This window comes from Vanacampus margaritifer, chromosome 15 (assembly GCF_051991255.1).
Source record: "Vanacampus margaritifer isolate UIUO_Vmar chromosome 15, RoL_Vmar_1.0, whole genome shotgun sequence".
NCBI classification, from domain to species: domain Eukaryota; kingdom Metazoa; phylum Chordata; class Actinopteri; order Syngnathiformes; family Syngnathidae; genus Vanacampus; species Vanacampus margaritifer.
Window position 1 is genome coordinate 9,376,430 of NC_135446.1, and position 18,841 is coordinate 9,395,270.

At 44.1% G+C, this 18,841-nt stretch overlaps 2 protein-coding genes across 7 annotated transcripts; one reads left to right on the top strand and one right to left on the bottom strand.

Annotated features, from left to right (window-relative positions):
* Window positions 1-358: 358 nt before the first annotated feature.
* On the bottom strand, window positions 359-13,168 carry hdac8 (histone deacetylase 8). Of its 2 annotated transcripts, XM_077543452.1 has the most exons (13): window positions 12,868-13,168; window positions 12,592-12,771; window positions 4,152-4,257; window positions 4,020-4,072; window positions 3,816-3,946; window positions 3,592-3,733; window positions 3,410-3,522; window positions 3,265-3,342; window positions 2,895-3,003; window positions 2,580-2,752; window positions 2,176-2,270; window positions 1,551-1,656; window positions 359-709 (listed from the first exon to the last, which is right to left on the bottom strand). In XM_077543452.1, the coding sequence occupies exons 3-13, from the start codon at window positions 4,254-4,256 to the stop codon at window positions 687-689; spliced, it is 1,128 nt and encodes a 375-aa protein (XP_077399578.1). In that variant the 5' UTR covers window position 4,257; window positions 12,592-12,771; window positions 12,868-13,168; the 3' UTR covers window positions 359-686. The 2 variants fall into 2 exon arrangements, with proteins under 2 accessions (XP_077399578.1, XP_077399577.1); XM_077543451.1 differs by lacking the exons at window positions 12,592-12,771; window positions 12,868-13,168 and having other exon boundaries at window positions 4,152-4,564.
* On the top strand, window positions 4,989-18,812 carry phka1a (phosphorylase kinase, alpha 1a (muscle)). 5 transcript variants are annotated; one of them, XM_077543443.1, is made up of 34 exons: window positions 4,989-5,236; window positions 6,112-6,270; window positions 6,701-6,748; window positions 6,822-6,990; window positions 7,070-7,152; window positions 7,241-7,321; window positions 8,044-8,142; window positions 8,286-8,432; window positions 8,521-8,574; window positions 8,659-8,781; window positions 8,860-8,955; window positions 9,033-9,140; window positions 9,222-9,300; window positions 9,696-9,830; window positions 9,903-10,012; window positions 10,157-10,301; window positions 10,383-10,461; window positions 10,542-10,711; window positions 12,194-12,355; window positions 12,439-12,533; window positions 12,670-12,815; window positions 13,980-14,133; window positions 14,314-14,472; window positions 14,538-14,667; window positions 14,741-14,842; window positions 14,919-15,034; window positions 15,364-15,399; window positions 15,600-15,635; window positions 15,870-15,899; window positions 16,247-16,291; window positions 16,398-16,559; window positions 16,711-16,764; window positions 17,952-18,152; window positions 18,224-18,812. In XM_077543443.1, exons 1-34 carry the CDS (start codon window positions 5,159-5,161, stop codon window positions 18,395-18,397), a joined length of 3,765 nt encoding a protein of 1,254 aa, XP_077399569.1. In that variant the 5' UTR covers window positions 4,989-5,158; the 3' UTR covers window positions 18,398-18,812. The 5 variants fall into 5 exon arrangements, with proteins under 5 accessions (XP_077399569.1, XP_077399570.1, XP_077399571.1 ...); XM_077543444.1 differs by lacking the exon at window positions 15,364-15,399; XM_077543445.1 differs by lacking the exons at window positions 15,364-15,399; window positions 15,600-15,635.
* Window positions 18,813-18,841: the final 29 nt, after the last annotated feature.

Consider the following 18,841-nt stretch of genomic DNA (forward strand, 5'->3'; position numbering starts at 1 on the left):
TATATATATATATATATATATAATTATATATATATAATTATAGTTATAGTTATGCTATAGTTAGCAATAGGGTTAAGAATAGTGGTTTGTTTTTGTAGATGATATTTATCTATTATCAAGCTTATTACTTGCGATGTTGTGATAATAATCTCCAGTGTTTTCTTGAAATGTGTAAAACTGCTGTGGTAATTATTGTAGGTGTATCGAATGATTAATAATACTATTGGCAGAAATAGAAGGTCCAGAATTTAATATTCTCAACTCTGAAAGTGCTATGTTGCTTGGAGGTCACAAAAACGCAACACCTCCAATTGTGCCTTTACGACTAGCTAAAGTACAAAAGTAGAAGAGACACACGACATGTTCAAAGTCAGCTTTAAACGTTGCAAAAAACACAAACGCCAAGTGAACACAAGGATTATTTACAAGTAGTGGTGCAAATTTTTCAAAGTTTTACTTTTTCCATTGGAATAAACCTCCAGGTTGTCTTGAAATCCTTATTAACAACTACTGCACCGATAAACACATCCAAACATGTGAGCACTGTACAACAAGCACAAAACCTCTTAAGTCCTTTCTTTGGTGGTCACCCACCAAATGTTTCCTAAAATCCATCTGCATCCCGCAAGGTGGCCGGCTGAATGCATGCCATCCATGTTGCTCTCATCAGTGCGTGTGGACGGCTCCTAAACAACATGTTTCAGATTCCCTGAAAAGAAAAAGTCAAAAAAAAATTCAAATATATTGCATTTTGTCTTTATTCGTCAAACAAAATTGTCGTAAAAATAATATGCAGCATTAGTGCTGTGTGATACAGACAAAATGTTACATTACATACAGGTATATAGTATTTTTCCTTAATATTACATAAAATGATTAGCAATTTTCTCTTATGTTTCTCCATTTATCTATCTAAACTCAAAGCATGAGAAAATGAGTACAAAATGAAAATACAATCAAACAAGTATTCAGTGGAAAAGTACCACTGAATACTTCAAAATTCTGTTTGTACAACCTGAGTGGTATCCCTGAAAGTAGATTATGTGAAAACTCGGAGGAGGTTAAGCCTAAGAGAAGGTAAAGTCTAAATTATCAGAGAATGAGGAATTCCAAGGCAGTAGACAGTGTGATTAGTAAAATACAATATTTCACATATACCATACGATACCAGTATCTGGCGCCCTCTTGTGGATGTTTTACAATCAGGATTCTATGTATCAAACGTAGTAGTGGTATCAGTCAGTACTACTTGATGCTGTTGACTAAAGAGTTGAGTGCTCGTACGGATATCTGTCTGAAAAAGTGGTATCGAACATCCCCCAAAAATATATATTGATTTTAAATAATAATAATATTATAATTAAGCTGAAAAAAAAAATCAGTATTATAGTTACTGAAGCCAGATCCAAAATTAGCAGCGCAATATGCGCACGTCGCACACTCTGGCTTGGCCAATCAACTCATGCTAAATCCAACATTTGTGTAACAATACCGTGTATGAGCTGCACTTTTTCAACTACAATCAGTTTTGTCCATTTGTTTTTACGTACGTTTGATGGTGGCGACGACCTGGTCCAGGTGTTTGGCGTCATTGCGGTCGGGTCGGTAGCTGGGACTGATCTCTAGCAAATAGTCGGGGCCGTACTCTGTAAAAAACTAGCAAAAAGACCATAAGCATTGATTTGGGACACAAATAGACGGGAGGTGAGGGAGACAAGTTAGAAAGTGGAAAATTGAAACAATTCAAAAACTATAGTTTGCTGTTCTACTCATGCTTGTTGTTCCATCTTATTTCATTTGCTTTGACCCATTCTGTATCTTTAGGTTACATTTGTGGAATGGAATGAAATATTGTCATTGCACATATCAATAAGTACAGAGCACGCACACACACGCACATACACATACTCAGCCACATACAAAATAAAAAAATAAAAATAAATAAAAAAAGAGAGAGCAATGATGATGACATGTCAAATCGGTAAAATTACCGAATGAACAATACTGAGCTCTCCAGAAAAAAAATAAAAAATAAAAAAATAAATAAATTAATTAATTAATTTAAAAAAAAAAGTACAGAGCAAAGAAATTCATTTGACAGGAACATAAAATAAAAAGACAACGACACCTAAAGGGTCTTAATGAGAAAGGATGAAAAAGGGCATCCGACATTACCTCGTGGTCTGGTATTTCTGAGGCGAGGGTCTTTCCCAGAAGCACTGCTGTCAGGTGGGTCCAGCAGCGGGCCGTGTTGGCCAGGTTGTAACCCCCTGGTGGAAACAGAAAATAACATTACTGTTCAAGGGATACTTGAGTCATTTAGCCAGTTTCAGCAGTAAGAAGAATTCATTTGTCATGTACAATTAATCCCGTTAAAAAGATATTTTCAACTTGCTGTCGACTAAAAATGATATCACTTGTGCTCAGGACTCAGGTAACAGCCAATCAAATTACAGGCAAAATATTAACTGACTGCTGAAAATGGCTAAATGACTCAGGTATCCCTTTAATAACGTGTAAAGTTTTCAAGCTATATAATAAAGTGCGCCCGTGAGGAGTAACGCGACAGCGACAGGCACCTCCTCCCAGAAGCAGCGTCGGCAGGCGCCACTGCAGCACGTGCTGCAGACACTTGGCCACCCCCGGCGGCGTCATGTTAAACGAGCACATGGGGTCGCCCGCCATGGTGTCGGCGCCCAGTTGCATCACCACGGCGTCCGGGTTGAAGTGAGCGCGCACGTTCGGCATGATGCTGCAACAGAGAGAGTGTGAGATAGCGAGCGCTGAAACACTTTTGTTTTCTATAAGACAAGGCCTGACTAAATGAAATGTCATGGCAGCCAAGCAAAGCAATATTTTTTATCTTTGACTTCTTTGGCGTGGCAGAGACTTGCCTGGTGAAGATTTGGTAATATCTGTCGTCTTGGATGCCGTCTTCCAGCGGGACATTGACCGAGAACCAGCGGCCTTTGCACAAGCCAACATCGGTGACATCGCCCGTACCTACACATATACGCACATGAGGTATATGTGTATAAACCATTCATAGAGTGATTTTGAGCTCCGGTGGGAAATTTTAGGATGACGCTAAAACACACTGCAAATGTCACAGGTGAACTTAATTTGACCTCAAACTTATGATGTGATTTTTGCACAACTTGCTTTTTAATAGTTTTACCTGTAATAAATATAGCATATTTTAGGTTCATCCTGAAATGTCACCTACAAGCTGAATGTCATTGACAAAAGCCAGCCGTAAGTTACCTGGGAAAAAGCCAGGAGAGAACTTATGCAGTGACACCGTCATAACTTTTGACGTGAAACTGAAGGCTTCCTCCACACCTGCGGGGAGACAAGGAGAACAAGAAGTAGAACAAATTAATCAAACTATGGCAAAGGTTGCGCATACCGTCTCCGTGATGCAGGTCCACATCCACATAAAGAACTCGGTCAAATTTTTCTCTCAACTTGAGGATTCCCAAGACGGCATCGTTGACATAGCAGAAACCCGACGCTTGGTCCCTGGAGGATGAGGAGGGAAGCGACTGAGCAGCGAGTGATCACATCGAGTCTCGTAAAAGCGATGCTTACTTCTTGGCATGGTGCCACCCCCCGGCCCAGTTGATAGCCACGTGGTACTTATGGTCCAGCAGGCACTTGGCGGCTGTGAGCGTAGCACCCGCTACTGTTGCTGCATAGTCAAATATGCCCTCCACGATCGGACAGTCATAACCTGGAGGAGGTTAAATTGATTGTGATGGGAAATATTGCATCGACTGGATATACTTCACGGACGATGTAGTGTGGACTCTCACCCAGCCCGTAGTCAGTTGACTGTGGGTCATCGTTGTCTCCGTCCTGGCTGATTTTGTGAAGATGATCCAGGTAGACGTCTGAGTGGAATTGGGCCATTTCCTCCATGGTGGCCACCTGAGGCTTCACGATGCTGGAGGTAGGGCAGAATGCATGTCGTCAATGTTGTCAGATGACAGTTTGCTAATTGTCTTTATGTCACAAACCTCATATGTTGGAGGAGTCCATAGGCTTCTATCAGTGAATGGACCATACTAGCCTACACAATGGACAAAACTGTTAAGAAACTGCAGCACCAAACACTACACAATGAAAGGAAGGCAATGATTTAAACTCACCCGGTTCGGCACCTTGGATAAAGAATCGCAAGTTTCAATGTATTCCTGGCTAAAAACATATGCGACCTTCTGTTTAGCGCCATCGCCGTCTCCTTCGCAACTCATGCTGTGTGGATAATAGATGGAAAAAAGACGGCGGAGAATGACAAATACCAAAACAAAAACACAGGGGAGAGCGAGCGATCTGGTGTTACACTGTAAACGTTCCCCCGACAACTTCGAACGCGTTGAAGTTGTTTGACGTTTTCTCATGACAAAAATATCTCAACACAGACTAGTGTTTTATAATTAGTAGCAGCAGAACTTGTTCATTGGGAAAACAATGGATAGACTGCCAGAGAGTGATAGACTGACAAAACTGCACCACCCGTGGGACGTTTTTTTTTTTTTTTTTTAATGGTACTAGATTGGGCAGATGGCATGCTGGGACTTTTTGTAGTTTTTTCACTATTAACTTTTTTACCCGCATATTTGTACAGATTTTTGTAATTATTTTTTAGAAATATAATATTGATGTTTTTTTTGTCTTCTGTGCTCACTGCTGGCTGGCTATATTACACTTATCTGATTACAAATACTTTCCCTCCGTTTTGTTCTTGTAGCGATAGAGGGCGCAAAAGCTTCTAGCTGTGTCTGCAATGGCATTAAAATGTAACGAAGTTTAGTTCTCTTTTATCGATTACATTTCTAGGCATTTAGTTGAACTAAATACGCACGACCGTCAATGAAAAAATTGAACGCAGTCATGATGATTTTAATTTGAAAGTAACACGCTGCGCTCATTCAAGGTAGATTTACTTTGAAAGTTCAAATTACATATCCGCTTTCGCCGGCTTCCAACCGCTAGCTTACTGTTGGTCCCAGTCCCCTGACTGGCTCGCTGTTGGTCCTAAGTTGCCCGTCTTTCTCGCTTTCTGAGTAGCAAGAGAGAACCAATGACTTTTCTGCGGGTCAATTAGCAAGTTTGTCAAGTGTTTACGAGCGCGAGGCCCACAAAGCTTGTCGCTATGAGGAGCAGGAGCAACTCGGGCGTGAAACTGGACAACTATGCCCGGATCGTGCAGCAAACTATCCTGCAGCACCAAGTGAGTGTTTAAAACGGTGTAGTATCGCAGTAATAAACTCAAATAACAGCCGCTTCCCTTCCCTCCTTTTCATTGCCTACACAAAAGGGAAGTAAAGTGCTGTTGCGCAATTCTATTCGTGTTGTTAGTGTTGACCTAAATAACAATTTTCACCTTATTCGCACACAACCATCAACTTGCACTCACAGGTGTTAAAAATGCAAGCGTTTGGCGCGAACCAGCAACTAGAATTTATGAAACTATGAGAAAAGCCCTCCATGCTAGTCTAAAGGTTTGCATTTAGGGGTTAAGTGCCAGGCTTTCAGTCAGGGGTCAATGCTGAAGGAGTTTCCAAGTAAGCCTTATTTGACACTACACTCAGGTTAATTGAAGAGCAAATTTGAGTTTTTGTTTTTTGTTTTGCTTATTGTAATCCCTCAAGGAGAACTCTGTGCAGACATGCGAGGATAGATGTCAATCCCTCCCACACACCTTAAACTGACTAAAACATACAAACTTAAATTAATAATAATGCTTTAGCGCCGGTTGTCATTGGCACAGTTAGAAAAAAAAAAAAATTAAAAAAAAAAAAGGCAAAGTGTGCTTGTTTCAAGCTGTTTGTCACTCCCAGTTGTAGTTTACTGTAAAACTGACACATAATCAAAAGATAATTAATTTTGTTTGAACAAAAATCTGCTAGCTTCATGACAACATATGCGAATCACTCGGGCTAATTTGGGGGGGAGGGGGGTTTGGGGGTAAACAAAAACGTTACAATTAACACGGAAGCATTTGTATGCTCGAATGAATGTTGTAAAAAAAAATAAACTTGTAATGTGCTTTTGTTTGGAGGGCTGAATAGAAAAAACAATAAATCAGCGGTGTGCACTCCACAGGACCCTGTCACGGGCCTTCTGCCCGGAAGCAGCGAGCAGCCAGACGCTTGGGTTCGAGACAACGTTTACAGCATTGTGTCCGTGTGGGCGCTCAGCCTGGCCTACAGGAAGAACGCCGACAGGGATGAAGACAAGGCCAAGGCCTATGAACTTGAGCAGGTGGGAGTGAGGGGTTGAGTAAGAAAGTACAAATACTTGTTTACCATTTATTATTAGTTTTTCAACATAAGAGTCGTCGTTTGTCTGATTTATTTGTTATGCTTTGATTTGCGAGCACAAAAATAAAACTATTCTTCTTGGATTGCGTCTGCATGACTGCACAGTATTATACTGCCTCCTGGTGGCCAAGGCAAGTACACCACAAGGAGCGGCACAATAAACTGGATTGCAGCATGATGTACAACTGTTGCATTTGTTTAACATTCTATTTAATTGTGTTTTTACTCTGTTTTGATTAAGTACGATATTCTCCATATTAGTTGTTGTTTTGTTTTTTTTTGGGGGGGGGGGGGGGGGGCGTAGAGGAGCTGGGTAAGTGCAGAATGTGAGTACTGTTCAGACCATGTCCTTCCATCTGCGTGTATTGCAGAGCGTGGTGAAGCTGATGAGAGGAGTCCTGCAGTGCATTATGCGGCAGGTATGTGGCGCCACCCGCGGGCAGGAAGCACAGACGCATCTCATCTGGCTTTGTAATCTTTCGTTGCCGGCAGCTGGACAAAGTGGAGAAGTTCAAGTACAGCTGCAGCACGTCCGACTCGCTCCACGCCAAGTACAACACCAGGACCTGCGCCACCGTGGTTGGGGACGACCAGTGGGGCCACCTGCAGGTGGACGCCACCTCGCTCTTCCTGCTCTTCCTGGCTCAGATGACGGCATCCGGTATGAGCGGGATTCCTGGTACATTTAGCTCGTTTGTGTGAGCGACTTGGGAATGATCACTGGTTTCTTTGTGTGTTAGGTCTTCATATCGTCTACACCCAAGACGAAGTAGATGTAGTGCAGAATCTCATGTTCTACATCGAGGCAGCTTACAAAGTGGCAGTGAGTGGCGTTTTTTGTTTTCGTTTGTTTCGTTGTTTTGTATCCATCTTCAGAGTGCTTCACCGAGTCCCTCAATGGCTGCTTGCAGGATTATGGGATGTGGGAAAGAGGCGACAAAACCAACCAGGGCATCACTGAGATCAACGCCAGCTCCATCGGCACGGCCAAGGTAGGTCATAGCGGAGCACAAGCACACCCGGGGTGTCCGGTCGCTCCTGTGACCTTTTCGCCGATCTTTAAATGACCTCCACGCTAGACCGCAACTGGGAGGCCCATCGCTGTCATTTAACAGAACTCTCACTGAAAAAATAAATAAATAAAAATACCTGTCCTAGTCAATATGATCAGAATTCCAGGTGTTAATGGATGTAAGATTACACTGTCATAGCAAGACTTGGCATCATTATGTGGAGCAGTGAGCGAGGTTGCCTTGTGGCGATCGGGAGGGATCAGGTTGCCCGTGTCTTCCAAGAATGGCTTCCCACTCTGAAATAACACACACAAATGCATGGTGGCTAAATTAAGATGCTGGGAATCAGGCTTCACGATGGAATGTAATTATCACCAAAACATAGTGGCGAGCCGTGCATTTGCTACCTGGGCCTTCAGTGAGGACTTAATAGCACCACAGTCACGTCACACTTATAGATACCACCAATACTTTTTTCATTTATTCAGATTATAGTGACATGGAAACAGAGAGAGGTTGAAATGTGATTGGACAAATATAGCTTACATACAAGTGGAAGCAGTGCAGCCAAGAGAAACAAAAATACTAGAATCAATTGCATTAATCAAATATTAGAATTTCAATTTTGAATGTAGGTCGGTGCTTGTGATAATGTTTAGGCCAGGGATGTTAAACACTTTATAAATTCCATCCGTTTCCAGGCAGCTCTGGAGGCTCTCGATGAACTCAACCTCTTCGGAGCCAAAGGTGGACCCGGATCGGTGGTACACGCCCTGGCTGACGACATTCAACACTGCCAGGTAGCGTTAGCATACGGTCAGTGATCAGACTCCCTCTAGTGGTGCGCAAAAGAAGCGCAGAATCCTGTCACTCTGCCGAGTATTTTTCTAAGTGCCACTTGGCGTTTGAGTTTGAGAACGTTCCTCTTTCTCCCCTTCAATAGTCCATCTTGACCTCCATGCTCCCCAGAGCATCCGTCTCCAAAGAAGTAGATGCCGGCGTCCTGGCCATCATCTCCTATCCCGCATTCGCCGTGGAGGACATGAACATCGTCAATATGACCAAGGAGGAGATAATCTCCAAGCTGCAGGTGCTCACATCAGGATCTCCCGTGTGGTTCAATTAAAAAAAAAAAAAAGACTGTCCTCTGCGACCTTTCTGTCTGCATTTGCGTCCAGGGTCGCTTCGGCTGCTGCAGGTTCCTCCGAGACGGGCACAAAACTCCCAAAGAGGTCCGTGATGGAAATAAAGAGTGCCAAGGAATCCGACCGCGTCGACGTGGCTGAATGTTGCCATCTTTTCTTTCCCGCCTTCAGGACCCGAATCGTCTGTATTACGAATCCGCCGAGCTCAAGTTGTTTGAGAACATCGAGTGCGAGTGGCCTCTTTTCTGGACATACCTCATCCTGGATGGAATTTTCATCAACAGCCCCGAGCAGGTACAACGCACACGCAGAACCGCAGCCGTTCACTGTAATTCAATTCCCATTCATTATCATGATCCTCCACGACCGCAGGTGCAGGAGTACCAGGACGCTCTGGAGGGCATCTTGATCAAGCGAAAAGACGGAATACGACTGCTGCCCGAGCTCTACAGCGTCCCGCCGGACAAGGTCGAAGTCTGCCATTTCATGTGCTGGATGAACTCCAGTTTCTTGGTTTTTCATGCCGTGTGTTTGTTGGCAAACAGGTGGAGGAGGAGTACGTAAATCCTCACACAGTGGAGAGGATTCCCATGGGGAAGTGTCCCCTCAAGTGGGGACAATCTCTTTATATTCTGGGAAAGCTTTTGTCTGAGGTCAGCGCCACTTTTTGTTTGTTTTTAATACAAATAAAATGTACTGATCATGATAATGCACTCCCCTGCCTTCCTTGCCAGGGTTTTCTCGCTCCCGGAGAGATCGACCCCCTGAACCGTCGCTTTTCCACTATCCCCAAGCCTGACGTGGTGGTACAAGGTCAGCACTTTGTTGCTCAAAGAATGTGGGCTCCCTCTAGTGGAACATGAACGAATTGTTGCCCACGTCTAGTTCAATTGTATTATCATTATCATTATCAGTGATTGGCCGGTTCATTGTGTTTGACACCTGCGTTGTAAAATTAAAGTTAAAGTACCACTGGTTGTCCACACCCACCTAAGTGGGGTGAAATTCGTTCTCCGCATTTGACCCATCCCCTGAGGGAGCGGTGAGCAGCAGCAGGGGCTACGCTCGGGAATCATTTGGTGATCTAACCCCCCAATTCCAACCCTTAATGCTGAGTGTCAAGCAGTGAGGAAAATAGGTTGCATTTTGATAGTCTTTGGTATGACCCGATTGAACCCGTATCCAACACGCCTGCGCTGTGCCGGCAGTGTCCATCCTGGCTGAGACGGAGGAGATTAAACAGCTGCTTCAGAAGCACGGCATCAACGTGGAGACGGTGGCCGACATCCATCCCATCCACGTGCAGCCTTCCAGAGTGCTCAGCCACATCTACGCCCGACTCGGTACGCTCCGCAAAAGTCCGTAGAAAGACGGTGAGAGCGGTCGGTGACTTGACGGCGCTCGCTTTGCTTCAGGTCGGAACCCCAGACTGGGTTTGACAGGACGGCCTTACAGGAAGATCGGCGTGCTGGGAACCTCCAAGTTCTACATCATCAGGAACACCATCTTCTCATTCACGCCTCAGGTGAGAGTGAAATCAAGCAAAGAAATCCTCAAAATGTTTTCTCAAAAATAGGGTTGTAGGGGTTATGTTTAATTGCCATTTGGATTATGAAGGGGAGAAATCCTGCAAATGTTTTAACAATAACGCAATCCTGTCATTCTGCAGTTTCTGGACCACCAGCAGTTCTACTTGGCCCTGGACAACAAAATGATCGTGGAGATGCTGAGGACGGAAATTTCCTACTTATCGTCCAGATGGAGGATGACGGGAAGACCCACCGTCACGTTCCCCATCTCGCAGACGATGCTGAGTAAGCGCGTACAGCCAGCGCCGCATGTTTTCTTTCATACCACTTATCGGTTCTAAGGTTGCTCCTCCCAACACGTTACAGCTGAAGACCACAGCAATCTGGACCCCGCTGTGCTGGCCACCCTGAAGAAACTACAGGACGGCTACTACGGCGGAGCAAGGTCAGTCCGCGGCAGTGCTAGGTCCATCTCGCCCTGCTGCGTATGAAACGTCGTAACTCTTCCTCCTCCGCCCTGTCCAGGATCCAGACGGGAAAGCTGTCGGAATTCTTGACCACGTCGTGTTTCGCCCACCTCAGCTTTTTGGATGGTAAGGCCTCGGGCAGCACGGGCAGCACGGACAGCCGTGCCGAGGACGAGTTTGCCGATGCTGACGGCGAGGGATACGTGCATGAGTTGGGCTGTGATGACGGTAAGCAAACCGCAGAGGAGACAGAGGACGAATGGATGACGGGTTGCCTCCTTGTACTTTGACCGGATTCCTCCCGCTTCTTCTGGTCCTTTTTCATCATTCCAAATGAATCAATCACCACCCTGACCCCATCCCCTCTCTCAGCCTCACGAGGACTTACTCTTCATGGCAACAAACACAAGGCTTAGATTTGCTTTCATGGTGGGCTAGTTAGTGCAGGGATTCTCAAACTGGTGACTAATAAATCTATCATTTGAAAAAAATGGGCATAAGTGAAACAAATAAATTATTTTACCTACTTTAACTCATTCACTGCCATTGACGGCTATAAACGTCAAAAATTTATTCAAACTATTTCTATTAGTTTAGCATATTTTTTTCCACTTTTGGGGTTAGGGTTAGAGTATGAGTATGAAAATATACTATGTACTCAATGTAATCGCCTGACAAGATGATTATTAAAAATTAGGTTAGGCGATTTAATTTTTTTACTCGTAATTAATCGCATGACTTCAATAGTTAACTCACGATTAATAACAAATTTTATATCTGTTCTAAATGAACAATTAAAAAAAATCTAGGTTTTCATACTCTTGTTAACAAAAGTATATATTTTTTTAACTAATAGAAATAGTTAAAATGATTGTTTTACGTTTATAACAGTCAATGGCAGTGAATGAGTTAAAAGGAGAGTCAAGTCACAGATTTCCTTACCATTAATATGTTATATAGTCTAAAAGCAGTCTTCCGATTAATATTGTGTTTGTGGAAAATGGATTAAGCAGCAACATCTACCTATCCATCAAGGAGTGGCCATTTTGTCACTTGCTGTCAACTGAAAATAACATCACAGGGCTCAGGTTGTGAACGTCACACGATCAAACTCAGTAAACGGGTGAGCCGTGATGGCCGTTACCTGAGCACTGTGATGTCATTTTGCGTCAACAGCAAGTGGCAGTATAAAAAAAATGGCTGCTCCCTGAGAAGGATATCTTTTTTTCTGATAATATACGGTAGTTCCATTTTTTAAATAGAATAAAGCACACTTAAACAGCAAAATTTATGAGAATGAAATTGTTTTTGGCAATTTTGCCACTTGTTTCTTTCCTTGTGAAACATTGGCTTTAATATCATTACAAAAAAAGGGAATTTGTTATCATAATGCCATTTTTCTTAAAAACAGGCAATGATTTAATTCACATGGCATTTAGGAGTACAGATGGTAGTTATGTTTAATTGTGGTTTGGATGATGAAACAATCTCTCTGGATCCAAACAGTTTGAGAAACCTTGACAGGTTCTAGGTTGGAGTCCGGCCTGCAGACTTTCTATCTGGAGTTGCTTGCTTGTGTAAACGAATGCTTGTTTGTCTCTGATGCTTCCATCATGTCAGTGCTTCAGCATTAACACTTGAATGGCGACGGCTAATAGGAACTTGAGTTACACAAGAAGCTACAGTGTCAACTTCTCCTCCCTCCCACAGAGGCTGATGACCTCGCTCAGTACCTAGACCACCTGTTGGCCCACGCGGCCCCCAAGAAGCCCAAAACGCATTTGGGAGGGCTGGGCAAGTTCAAGGCGGCCGCCACCAAAACCAAAGAGATGGTGACCCTGATGAACAAGGCCCAAGGCCTCAACGTGCAAGGTGGGCTTAGCCGCACAAGTTGTCATCTGGGGCCACTTTAGAGAGAACCATCATTCCGCATCCCCCCCTCCCCACCCTTCTAGAAGTCAACATGTACCTGCCCAATAAGCTGTTTCGCTCAAATCAGCCATCCCTCAACCTGAACCTTCCGGACTCTTCAGCACCGCCAGACAGTCAGGTGAGCCTTCAGTCATTTCTAATCACTAGTTTGATGCAAGAGATCAAATTTCACTTACATGATTGGAGATCCTTCTCATGTAAAACGAGTGCCCTTGCTCAACGAAGGTCGGGAAACACTGGATGTGACGTTTCAGGTCCCGGAAATGACGGTGATACCTGAGAACGGCGTGCCGCGGGACGCCAGCGGGGCTGTGGATTACCACGCACTGGTGCGCCTCCTGAAAGACACGCAAAGTCTGCAGGACCAAGCCGACATCCTTTACATTCTCTTCAAGGAGAAGTGAGCTTTGCATCAAACAGCGCTGCCTTGACTCATGAGGGCGCCAACTCACCAGTTTTACCAGCCGCCTTTTTATTGTCACTCACAGTTGAGGTTTACTGTAAAACTAAAGATGAAAAAAAAAACAATTACACATTATGTATTTAACAAACCACATAGATTATTTATGAAGGACAATTAGCTTAATGCTAACGCAACGCTAGCTATAGCCTAACAAAGCTAGCATCCATATTACTCTAGTTTTTCTCGTTTAAACCACTGATATTTGAGTTCTAAGCAGATAAAAAAGAAAGCATAATAGTCACAGACATGTAATCTTTCTACTTTGCCGGAACCCCCCCCCAACTTAAACCTGTTAAATTGTGAAGGTCTTCTGCTCACCAAATCTATGTGTACTGTATGCCTGTGTATCATACTGCCCTCTGGTGGCCAAGGCGCGCACACCAGGAGGAGCAGCACGAAATAGTTTCATTCTTTACGTATTAGAGTATTTCAGTTTTTCATTACCGAGGTTATTTTAGTTAACTGAAACTACATTTTATGTTTACAAAACTAACTAAAACTAACATTAATTATAGCAAAAATGTCCTTCGTTTTAGTGTTTGGTAATTAATTTAATGCATGAGCCTTTGGGGATGATTTTAAATGGGATTTTAAGTAGATTAATTTTAAATTAACCGGAATAAGGACGTTTGAAAGTGACTTCAGCTAGCTGCAGCAGCCAATAGAAAAGCACCTTCAGAAGACGTCGCTCCCATGGTGTTTTTTTATATATTGCGCACAAGTAATACACATAAAAAAATAACATACTGAAACTAACTAAAACTAAGCATTTATGAAATAACTAAAACTAATAAAAACTAACAAAACCACTCTGAAAACTAATTAAAACTAAATAAATAAATAAAAACGAAACTCAAAACGAAATAAAAACTAATTAAAATGAAAAATTCCAAAACTATAATTACCATCCTGCATATTTGTATTCAGTACTGTTGAGTGCTATTTTTCTTTTCAAAAAGCACCATTTTAGAATGCTTGAAAATTTCCGTTCATTAAGAAAACTTGATTGGGAAAATTTTTTGGGGAGTGAACAAATAAGTCGTATGTCAAGGCGGCTCCGTACCTTTTCCCACGTACGTGTCTCATCGGCAACCGACACAGGGGCATGGACTGGGACACCGGTCTGCAGGGCAAAGGCGTCACTGTGCGTTCGCTGCTCAGCGACCTGTACGAGAAGGCCGGCGAGCTGAAGCACTGGGGGCTCATCAGGATGATCTCGGCCATGCTGAGGAAGAAGGTGGAGGAGCTGGACTCGGTACGCAGACATACACTGACAGCTGTTTTGGATGGCGCCTTATTTTTCGCCAAAATTAAACTCCTCAAATCACTTTAACAAAGGTCATTAGCACCACCACGCCACAAGATGGTGCCAAAGGGATACTTATTTTATTTTTGTACTGTCAAATAAACGATGGGAACTCCCCACCTCCCCCAGGCCTGCTCCGATTTGCTGGCCCACCAGAAGCACCTGACGGTGGGTTTGCCGCCGGAGCCCCGAGAGAAGACCATCACGGCCCCCATCCCCCTGGACCAGCTGGCATCCATCATTGACGAGGCCAGCGACAACAACATCAGCGTGGCTATTCTCACCCAGGTGAGTCCAGAGCCCTCTGACTTTATCCCCCACCCACCGTTCACCCTGGTCCTTGTCACCCTCAGGAGATCATGGTGTACTTGGCTATGAGCATCAGGACACAGCCTAGCCTGTTCAGCGAGATGTTTCGCCTCCGCATCGGGCTCATCATCCAGGTCATGGCCACGGAGCTGGCTCAGTCGCTCAACTGCTCTGGTACCTCTTTACATTTGATCCTACTGTCAAGCTAGTAGCACGCAAAAGGATCGACATTCAAATGTGCGCGTAGGGGAGGAGGCCACTGAAAGCCTGATGAGTCTGAGCCCCTCTGAGCTGAAGAACCTCCTGCATCACATTCTGAGCGGGAAGGAGTTCGGCGTGGAGCGCAGCGGTGAGCGCGCCCGTCCGTCTCCTTGGCTTTTCAGGTCAACCTGTCCGCTCCAGCCTCACTCTCGCTGTGTTTGCAGTGCGAGACGCAGACAGCGGCGTCAGTCCGGCCATCTCCATCCATCACCTCGGGAACGTGGGCGCCACCAAGAGCGAGAGGGCGGGAATCAGCAAGCTCAAGAGCGACATGAAGATGGTAGGAAAAAAATCTCGGCGCCGGTGTTAGCATTTTGGCATTAGCATTACGGATACTTTGACTTATCACTTGGTCGAGCATCAATTCAAGTCAAGGTACCAATGTACACTGACCAAATGTGATTCCTCAGGGTTCGGGGTTGTAGCGCTCAAGATGTTAGAAATTAATTTCCGCCTTCCAATGATTCCACACTTCACAATAAAATTGGACATCTCATTCCTCAAGTTCTTTAAAAAAATTCTCTCTTCACCTCCTCTTTCCACCTTTCTTGACCGACAGGAACCGTTCCATGTCCTACATCAGCATTGCCACTTATTCTTTCTTTGCAGCTGGAGCACAGGATGTCTCTGAGGGGGCCCAGTCAGGTGATGATGTAACGCTCGGGTGCTAATTCACCGTCTTTAGTGGGGAGAGGCATCAGAGAACACTCTGTGAAATAATTCCCATCATGGAAATGATTACGCTTGCTCCGAACGTTTAATTTGCGCGATTCCTGGATCTCGCTACGTTTCTGTCGCTTTTCCGAGGATGTGGAGAAGCATGTCATTTGTTGTTTTTGTTGCAGGCGGATCGCAGAGTGTCTATGACAGATGCAGTCAAGGTGACCAGTCGTGCGAGGGGCGCAAAGTCGCCGATACGCTTCATGGGCAAAAGTATTGGGACACTTTCCACTGACAAAAAGTATTGAATATATGAATGTGTTTTTGTCAATTCGTCCTCTCCAGACAAAATTAAGAGTCCCCAATAGAGCTGATCATGAATTGTCCCAAAACTTTGGTCCATGTGGTGTACACGTTAAGTTAAGAGTCCCTAAAATGTTTTTCCTCCCTCTCAGCCGGACCAGAGCGCGACGTCTGCTCGCAAGGTGATAACCGCCCAGCAGCCGCCGCCGTCTTCGCCGTTTCCTTTGCTTGCTTCTTCTGCTTTCAACGAGAGAAAGAATCTCATAGCATGAAGATTTTGATTGAGAAAGCTCATTCTGTTTACACAGCGAGCTTCCTCTTAGCGGAGTAGCCCATCATTGTTTTGATTGACAACAAGGTTCCAACAATGATGGCGGTTTTCGAGAAATGTTTGTGAGCATGTCTTAAAAAGTGTTCAGGTGTGTTCAGTAAACGTTCAGCTCGTCACCTCGAACCGTCTGTGTTTGCTTGCTCATTGGCGTTGTCGGCAGGACTTTGTTTTATTGTGCTTCCTGCATCTTTTCGTCAGAGCCTCCGATCTCACTCACTGGACGTCAGCAACATCGAGTCAGGGGTAAAAATATTTGTCTCGTCGTTAGCTCCACGTTGCTACGGAAAAGCTTTCAGCATCGTCGAGGCTTAAGTGGCGGCTATTTTCATTGTTGCTTTCCCCACCTCAGAGGTACAGACTTCCCTCCATCGAGTCGCTGGACTTCCCGGAGAGCACCTCGGTCGCCAAGGATACGAGACACGGGCAGTGGCTGCGCAGGAGGCGCCTGGACGGATCGCTGAACCGCGTCCCCGTCGGCTTCTATCAGAAAGTCTGGAAGATTCTGCAGAAAGTGAGTAGGTGCACTTGCTCAAGCCAAGATTGTATGACTTGACGTAAAGACTTGCTTGAAACTTTACAATAAGACTTCAGACTTACCTGTGACTTGCACATATGCAGCGGACGGCTTGAAAATGGCTCACGTCTCCTATGTTGTCTTCCAGTGTCACGGCCTGTCCATCGAGGGCTACGTCCTCCCGTCTTCCACCACCAGAGAGGTGAGTCAGTCGAGCCATAAGCATCAGATGATTCGTTCAAATTCAGGCCGAGACGGTACCTTGTGCTCCCCACAGGCTGAAACAAACACTTTTTGAGTGATACTTACATTTTATTGTCCTACACCAGGGGGTCTGCAACCTGCGGCTTTGGAGCCACATGTGGCTCTTTAGTCCCTCTTGTGTGACTCCCTGTGGATCTGGAAAAAAAGAAGAAAAAAGTTACCTAAAAATGGCCAAAGTGATCATAAAATGTCCAAAAAGGAAGAGGAAAAGCAGAAATTTACCATAAAATGTCCATGAAATTGCCAAAAATGTCAGAGAATTAAATTTTTTAAAAAGGTAGGGGGAAAAAAGTTTTTTAAAAAAGTAAGAAAATGTTTTTTTTTTAAGTTACGTATTGTTCTTTTACTGCATTAAGTTTTTAAGCAGTTCTCATCAGTGGTATGCATTCAAGTCCATTTTTTAACCCTTAAAATTCCAGTTAGTTTGCACTATTGCACACTTCCTAAATTAATTTTTGTTCAGTTTTTGGTCCAATAATTTATGTAATGTTCGAAAGGAGCAAAAAACTAAAATGGTTGCGTCCAGATTAAAAGACAAAAAACATTTTTCATGGGTTTCAATCGGACAAAAGTGTTAATGTTAACAGTACATTATGGATATACAGTGGGAAACATGAGCTATTATAGCCTTTATCTGATCACAAGAAATCCAAAACTTGTCATAAAAGAAGACATGATGACCACACTAGCTCTAGCTGTGTGCTAGCTATTATATGGTGTTCCACAGGATTCTGTTTTGGGGCCCCTGTTGTTTTCATTGTATTTTGGTAGCATTGAGCTTGTGGAAGGCAGTTATGTTGTTTCAAATATGAAACTTGTGATTTTCTCTGGTATTAAACAGCTTAAAGCCCAAAAAAAGTTTTTAAAAAAGTAAGACATTTTTGTTTTTTAAAAAGGCAGAATTTTTTTTCAAAAAGTAACTCTAAAATGTCTAAAAACAGAAGAAGAAATCCCCAAAATTACCATAAAATGTACACAAATTTGCACAAAAATGTATTTTTAAAAAAAAGCAGAAAAGAAAACATTTAAAAAGTGATAATTATGATGTCAGAGGTTTCGTGGCCAGAGGACAAAATTTTACATGCCTGAAAACCACCTGATATGGAGAATGTGGATGATCCCCAGATGACCCCTGGTGAGATCAAGTTCTCGCTCCACGTGGAGACGGTGCTGAACCGCGTCCCGCAGCCCGAATACCGCCAGCTGCTGGTGGAGGCCATCTTGGTGCTCACCATGCTGTCCGACGTGGACATCCCCAGCATCGGCTCCATCGTCCACGCCGAGAAGATCGTACAGATCGCCAACGACATGTTCTGCAAAGATCAGGTGAAGAGGCCGCGTTCTCGCTCACCCTCCACGACACCGCCGAACCCTAACCCTCGCTCTCGTCACTCCAGAGAGACCTGGGCGCAGAGGAGCACATGCTGGAGCGGGACCCGGCCACCGGAGTTTGCAGACTGCTGTACGACAGTGCCCCCAGTGGCCGCTTTGGGAGCATGACCTACATGACAAAGGCGGTGGCGGTATACGTGCAGGACTTCCTGCCCGGCGGCTCGTGCGCTGTCCAGTGACGGGAAGCCGCATTTCAGCTTTTATTTATTTCAGAGCTCTCCAATAAAGCCACACAAGTGCCTGAAAGAGGATAAACTATAATAACAACCTCCCCCCCCCCCACACACAAAAAAAAATACTGAAAACAAAAATGTCTTAATAAAAGCTTTCTTAGGTTAAAGTTAACAACACATTAAAAAGTCAGTTTTGTCTAATCTGCCCCCTTTAACAACACTAAGTCAGAGATGTCAAATCCAAACTGTGGCGGGGGGAGAGGTTGTATTGGGGCTCCATAAAATTATTTGAGTCGGAGTATTAAGAATATTTGGTAGATACCAGATTGCTGCTGTAAAACTGTAGAGTTGGCTTGATCTGATTTTCATACAGTTGGCGTTTAATGTTGTTGTGAGGCAATACAAATGAAGTTTGTGACCACAGTTTGTGTTTCTTACCCTCATGAAGCA

Coding starts and splice junctions, on each gene's coding strand:
- phka1a (XM_077543443.1), top strand. CDS start 5,159: ATGAGGAGCAGGAGCAACTCGGGCGTGAAACTGGACAACTATGCCCGG. Junction 6,991..7,069: donor GGCTCAGATGACGGCATCCG/GTATGAGCGGGA, acceptor TTTGTGTGTTAG/GTCTTCATATCGTCTACACC. Junction 15,035..15,363: donor TCAAGAGCGACATGAAGATG/GTAGGAAAAAAA, acceptor CTTTCTTTGCAG/CTGGAGCACAGGATGTCTCT.
- hdac8 (XM_077543451.1), bottom strand. CDS start 4,403: ATGAGAAAACGTCAAACAACTTCAACGCGTTCGAAGTTGTCGGGGGAA. Junction 3,734..3,815: donor GTCAACTGACTACGGGCTGG/GTGAGAGTCCAC, acceptor AACCTCCTCCAG/GTTATGACTGTCCGATCGTG. Junction 1,657..2,175: donor CAGAAATACCAGACCACGAG/GTAATGTCGGAT, acceptor TCTTTTTGCTAG/TTTTTTACAGAGTACGGCCC.